At 38.6% G+C, this 7,512-nt stretch overlaps 1 protein-coding gene across 1 annotated transcript in view; it reads left to right on the forward strand.

Moving 5' to 3' along the window:
* The window catches only part of LOC118332819 (netrin receptor DCC-like), a 210,084-nt gene that overhangs the window by 163,010 nt on the left and 39,562 nt on the right, over window positions 1–7,512 (forward strand). Inside the window, exons 19-20 of the mRNA XM_035668249.1 lie at window positions 2,743–2,808; window positions 6,995–7,086. Coding sequence (XP_035524142.1) covers window positions 2,743–2,808; window positions 6,995–7,086 — 158 coding nt within the window. The remainder of the gene's footprint in view (window positions 1–2,742; window positions 2,809–6,994; window positions 7,087–7,512) is intronic.

A 7,512-nucleotide genomic window follows, 5' to 3' on the forward strand; every position in this document is an offset into this window, starting at 1 on the left:
CTGCTTCTAACACATCAACTTTGAGGACAAAATGTTCACTTGCTGCCTAATATATCCCACCCACTGACAGGAGCCATGATAACCAGATAATCAGTGTTATTCATTCACCTGTCAGTGCTCAGTATGTATGGCTGATTGGTGTATAGTGGTAACAGTGATGATGTAGCTACTGTAAAAGGGACTCAAAATATACTGTAATACAACCCAAGCAACCAAAAATTCTGTGTGAACCTGAACCAAACCAGTTTTGGGCCTGAACCCAAACTTACTCAGGAAAAAAAAAGGGGGAAGAAGAATTTAGTTAGTTTACTAAAAGCTAAAGTAAACTACATTGTGCATATAATAGAGTGCAGATTATTATTTAAATGAATAAATAACAAATTTAAATTCCTGTTAATTACAGTTGCAAGCATAATCATTAAAATATATATATGTATTATTTTTATCACAGCCCAGTCCCGGCAGGGCTTGTCGGGTCCAATTGGGTTCGGGCAGATAATCGAAGCTCTAAAATAGACTGCACTTATAGTGCCTTTTTAGTCTTCCAACCACTACATGTCACAATTACCCATACATGTGGAGCAATTTGAGGTTCAGTATCTGGCCCAAGAGTACTTCCACATGCGGCCCAATTTAACTCTGATGCACAGCCGTCCCAATATGGAATCAGGCTAAATCAGCATCTTGGTGCGCCAATTTTGTAGGTGACAAACTGGACACTTACCAGTTTCTATATAGGCGGAATCGTTGCCAGAAGATGCAGTTGTAGCATCGATACAACTACATTTAGACAAGCTAGTCTCTCTTCTTAGATTTTTACATCTGCATTACACAGAATACAGCCAGAGCTCTTACTGGCAATTAATCAAGTGGAGGCTAATCCTCATCTGATTCAGTGGTACAATTCATTTCTTACATGGAGTACAGATAGTTAATTAGAGATATTCAACATCCATTGTTAGCACCCGTACTCTTCACACGATTTCAAATGATAATACACTGTTGTCTTTGTTAGGCACTGAAGATGATCCCAACATTCATTAAGATTGTATGAATAGATTAGTTGAGTACTGTGAAAAGAATCACTTATTAATCCAAAGAAGTTTTGGTCTTTCAGTCTTTCACCAGTTACTGTCCATACACAATTTGAACCAGCATCTATGTGGACTCTCTTGAACTCTTGGTGCGCATATAGACTAAATCTATAGTAGGATACAACGATGCATTTACTTTCTTAGAATACTATGGTCATTTGGAAACAGATTCTGTTATTGTTTTTCTGATCTATAATACAGTGTTATGCAGTAGCTACGTATCTGCTCAAAGATTGTGGATCAAAAGCTTGAGTCAAATTTTCAAACTGCATATACTAACAGGACATTGTCTCTGGCTGGTAAGATTACATCACACCCCTCCTATAGTTTATTTGAAGAACATCAGCTTTTGCAATCAAACAGAAGATGTCCACAGCCTCGACTGAACAGACTGCAGAACTTTTGAACTGTTAAAACTGTTAAAAAAAGTTTGGGTTCTAAGTAGGCCTCAGTGTTCATGTGTAGACTAAGCACTGGATGTAAAAGAAAGTGATTCTATTGGCCACACAACATATATTTATTCATAATGTCTGAATATGATATGTTGTGTTTAGTTATTTATGAGAAACAGTGTACATCTTGGGATGTAATGATAACGTAACCTTCAAGTCAGAGTGACTTGGTCCTGTCAGGTAGCAGCTATGTCAAGAGGGTCCAACTGCAGACCTGGAAGTTCAAGCTTGTTCTCTCTGTACTCTGCTAAGGTTGTCTCTTTTGTCACTCATTTTGACCCAGATTTTAATGGACGTGAAAATTGCAGCCAAGAAGTAAAAAGCGTTCTGTTGGGTGAACTCAAGATTGCATCTCTATTTCTTTGCTGAGGATGCACTGCTGATGGTTTAAGTCCGCCCTTATTGCCTTTTATTGTCACTGTTTTTCACAGGTGTAACTAGTTAGCAAGCAAGTTAGGTAACAAGCCGTCCCCATTCTTAAACCTGTCTACAATACTTTTTGGTAGCCATCAATGGACACAGCATCAGACCCATATGAATCACTGAAAAAAATCGGAGATGTGGACAGTAATTCATTCTGGTCTGTAATTATGATTTAGCTAATTATGACAGAATAGTGCTTTAGCCTTGGCTAGCCCAGTTTCACTGAATTCAGTAGGAGATACCAGGTTAATGGCTTCAGTCTTCCCAAAATTCTGGCTATAGCTCTGGTTTGGCTGAAGGCGCAAGCCATTACAGATGCAAATTAATGGAATTATAAAAAACTATTTCAATACAGTAAATTTAGGGCTTTTTTGGGCTCTAAGGCCCCTAGGAAGTTGTTTGTAATCCAGTCTCATCACCTTTACCTGTCTTTACTTGATAGTTTAGGTGCCTGAAACTCCAAATATCCAGTGAAGTGTTAGTATCCAGGCAGGTGGATAAAACCTTAAGATTTAGACTAAATGCACTCTCAGGAAAGAACTACACACACAAACACACAGCACATGTATGACAAGCATGCGTGTGTGTGTGTGTGTGTGTGTGTGTGGCCCATCTTAACAAAGTAATTTATTTCCTAACAAGGAACCAATCTCTCTCTCTGATTCCCCTATTCCATCTCCAAAATGACTCTGGTTTTCCTTCTTCACCTCTGCCGTTTGCTCTTTCTTTTTTTTGCTCCTTCCTGATGATCCTGTTTATTTCTCACCCTCCAGGTCGAGGGGGAGACCACACTTACTGGCCGTCGGACACCAACCTGATCGACAGGAGCAGCATCAACGGTAACACAGTCACACATAACCACACACACTTGCACACAACCCCCCACACACACAATCAAAAACACACACACACACACACACACACACACACACTTCTTCTGCTTGACTGAATCTTACTGTCAGAAAGTAGAATTACATTTGGGTTCATTATAGGACTTGACACCATAATGAGATTGTGTGTGTGTGTGTGATATTGTGCAGTATCATCAGATTATCACAGCGACTCAGTTGGTGTCTTTGATCACTCAGCTCAGTCATGTCTAAACTTACTTTAATGACTCGCTGCGTCCTGATGAGGAGCTGCAGCTCACTGATTTACAGTCCTTTAGCGTCGCTTCCTGTTTGCTGTTGTATTGCTGACGGCAGAAGAAATTAATTAGATTCACTATCTCACCATCAATCAGTCTTTTTAGAAACTGGAGAAAATAATAATTTATGTTGAGGAACAGGATTAAGGCGTAGTGGCATATAAATCTTCCACTTGTAGTTTTTAATATAATGAGACAAACAACAACATTATTGATAATCAGGAAAGTGACAGTAGCTTCTAGTTGGAAAAAAAACAATACAATACAATTTCGTATTTATATTTTTTTTATTTAACTATTATTTAGTTACTCACATATTAAGATACTTTACCCTTTGAAGACTACCAAATCTCTATAAAAGGTTAGTAGTCATATTATTTGTAATATTAGCTATAATTCATAATCGAATGACAATACTCATACTAATGCTTTTATCAATACTAATTAGTATCAACAGTATGCTCATGCTTATTAGTAAACTCTAATTGTAATGATAATGCTGATGATAATACCTATGCTAATATTAATTATAATACTAGCTAATGCTAATTCTAATACCAAAGGTACCCTAAGACCCATGCTAATATTATTTTTATACCAATACTAATGCTGTGTCCCAATTTGAATACTTCCATACTATTTTGAGTACATAAGTGTGTTCACACTGTCAAGTGTGGCAAAACACCCGGATGGTGAGTGTGGAAGGCTGGACACTTTTCACACTTAGTGGTCGCATAGCGGAAGGGAAGGCACCCTTAGTGTAGAAGAAGGTGACATGGTAAAATGTTGCGTTCCTCATTTCTGGTAAGTGCGCAACTGACGTGCTCGATTTGGGACAACAGACAGAGCATAATACTTTTTCTAATATTAATCCAAATCATGCTCATATAATACCACTTTTAATTCTAATACTAACAATAATTACAAATTGTATTGAGTGCTACAGGGAGGACTAGTAGGCAAACCTGGAAGTTGGCATTGCTCTGGTTCCCCATACAAAACACCAATGGGATTTTTCTTGAGTTTTATATTATGGCAGAAAATGAACTCACTTTTTTGAGCATAAATGCAATCACTGTGAGTTGGCAATGCACTGATAGAGATGGCTATGCTAATAGCTAATAGCTATTGCTAATATTAATGATAAAAGTAATTACAGTAATGCTTATGGAAATACTCTGCTACACACTATGGTAATACTAATATTGTTGCTATTAATATAACTGAAACTACTGCTAAAGCTATTGCCAATATCATAAATCATGGTCATAATCATAACTGTCTCCTCTCATTTCTGCTTAAAGAAAAACTGTTACCCCTCCTCCACAGAGAGGGCAGAGGTCAGGGTCTGTAGCTGGCAGTGATTCAGTGCCTCAGTGGAGGACAGTTGAGCAGTGTGTGTGTGTGTGTGTGTGTGTGTGTTGTTGCTGCTGCTGCTGCTGGAGGCAATCATAAATCCGTCCTCTCTGACCTCCGCCCCTTCTCTGGCTTTATGGTGGGTCGGCAAGGGCGAAGCCTCGTTCGTCAGCTCCACCGTATTTCATCTTTAACGCGGTGTCGTCCTTTATGTCGCAGAGCTTCCTCTCACTTGAAAAATTACCTACAGAGAAGATTCACCTCTGACTCTTTCCATCAGGTCACAGCTCTGCAGCTCTCTGCGTTTACTGTCTGTACAGATCTGATCCGGCCTGTACTGATCCACTGACAGTACCTGGGCAAGTTGTAGGTTTTGACACACATTCACGAAAGTTTCCTTATTTGTTCCTTATTCTCTCCAGAGGAGGTAATGTTGGAGGTTGTCGGGACTCCATACTGCTCAAGCAATTAAAGTTAAAATATCTCAGCTTTAAGTGAAAGGAACTGGCTGTTCAAAAGAGTTCTTAATGGAAGACATTAACATTTCCAACCCTCATATCACAGTCATTTTCTCCTCTTTATGAGGTTTGGCTTCACATGTGTACGACGTGAATGATTTATTTTATTTGCATGTATCCATAGGAGACATGATAAACAATTTAGCATTAATCCCAGTATGCATTTATTGTATAGATAGTTTTTTGTATATGTTTTATTAATCTGTCATCCGATTAACATTGTTGCACATAGAAACGTTGCAGACATTTTATTAATTTATTCATTGCAAATGAGATGGAGTAATCAAAGTGATTTCTGAATATATATAATATAATGACATTAAATGTATCATTTTGACAATGAATCATTAGAAGTTTTTATTTCATAAATTTAATTTTGGAGCTATCTTTACTACGTTTTAGGGCTTTTTATTCTAAAATTAGTTCGAACGTGTTTCAGTTTCGAAGTGTATAATATAAACTGTAAAACACAACAGACTGTTTGAAGTAGTTTCCCTTGTGAGCCACTAGAGGGCGCTTGACATTTAGCATGACCCATAGCATGCCCAGTGGACTTGTCCGTAAACTTAGCTAGCTGTGTTTTTTTGTTTACTACTAAAATAGAGGACACTAGCAAGCAAAGCATGGAGCAAAGCCATCCTGAGAGGACAGTCGTGACTTTGTACAAAGCAGCTGTCTAACTCTAAAACCACAGCAAATCTGCAGACTCACTTGCTAACGTTAGCTTCCCACCAAAGTGAGGCAGCCGAGTGGAGGCACCACTGCCAGAAACTCATAAAAATCCTGTCACCGAAAAGAGACCAAGATCTATATGTAAGACTGTGCCCATTGGTGTGGTAAGAGCGAACTTTGTGTTTGTGTGTTGTGTCGTACAATGTGTTTATAAATAATTTATACAAATTCATTCAAAAGAATTGCATGACATTTGATAAAACTTTCTCTTTTCTTGTATCAAGTTACACATTTCTGTTCAGTCAGACCTTTGAACCTTTAATTAGTCCTCACGTCCGTGCAGTGAGGTGAACTAAAAAGGGCCCACTCCTTTAAGACACAGCAACATCTAGTTGATTTTCTTAGCATAGCAGACCTAAACCGAGTGGTAGAGATCAGGTTAAGTTGAACACATTTTTCAATAAGATCTAGTGTTCTACCAAACAGCTGAGCAGAACCTTAAAGGGTTAAGGAGTTTTAATACTTTAATTATCAAAAACAGACCATTGTCCTGTTTAACAGGCAGGTGTGATGTGAGATTGATTATGTGTATTTCCCTCCTCTGGTTTCTGTAAAAAAAAAAAAAAAATTCCCTCAGCAGTTCCGTGCTACAGGGCTTCATGTCTCAGTCTACAGGAATTAAATGTATAAAGTAAAATGACTGAATGTGAATGTGAATCAGCCAGCAGGTTCTATGTAGCAGCTTCGCTTTCTTTCCCTGCTGGATTCCTCAACTTCCTGTCTCGCTTGTGTTGACATTGTTGTGGCCTTAAAATGACTGAGGCCTTCTGATTTATTCCACACAGTACCACTGAGCTGCTGGGAGTTCAGTGCCAGGCTCAAGGGCATCTGAGCAGAGGTTGTTCACACTCCTGTTATCATCAGTGCCATACATGTTGCCTGCGGCTCAGCTTTGACTTATATCTGTCGGTTGCTGCTCCTGTCACTTATTGTATTCATCTGCAACTTTTTTATTTGTTCATTATAGTCCATCAAATTCAGATTTATTCGATTCAACGATTCTTACTTTAAAGCTGCAGCAGGTATCTTTTTTTTTGTCATGATTAAAATTTGAGAGGCAAAGTGTCTCTTTGACAAAGTGACTCTTAACCCTGGAAAAAGTTTGATAAAATTGTCAGTTTCATTTGTATATCATCAAATCACAAATTTGCCTTTAAGGTCCAGTGTGTAACATTGAGGAGGATCTATTGTCAGAAATGTAATATATTATTCATAGGTATGTTTTCATTTTCTCCATGTTTTCATTCTCCATCTCCTCGTGGGTGGATCCAGAGGTCATGGAGGCGCAGGTCTTCTGTGCTGGCCCTTCCTCTTACTGGCGCTGTGGCTCGCTCGCGTCCTGCACAGACAGCAGAAACACACAGGTGAGGAAGCATGGGCAGAATAGGAAAATAGTAAATGTAAATAAGAAAAGAACTTTGATGTTAGCGGGACAACACAGTGACCATGGGTAGACTGCATTAGTGTCATGTCACTGAGGCAACCTCGAATACCAGCAGAGCATTAACACACGTGTTTATCTGACCATAACAGACATTACATCCATTCATAAAACATCTGCTCACTCAATGTATGCTGCAATGCACAACCCCCAAGAAAGGAAAAAAAACAGAATTGGAGAAACAGGAGAGGGTTACGGTAGCTGGAGATACGAGGAGAAAAGGACCGTCAATTTTACCACCTTGCACCTCTCTCTGCACCGAACCCTTTTCAAACTAATATAATACAATCAATTAGACTATTAGGGACTGGAACATATAAATATATTACATACATTACATAAAATACGT

The sequence above is a fragment of the Morone saxatilis genome, unplaced genomic scaffold, assembly GCF_004916995.1.
Source record: "Morone saxatilis isolate NCDOM2014 unplaced genomic scaffold, NCSU_SB_2.0 Contig21, whole genome shotgun sequence".
Classification (NCBI taxonomy): Eukaryota; Metazoa; Chordata; class Actinopteri; family Moronidae; genus Morone; species Morone saxatilis.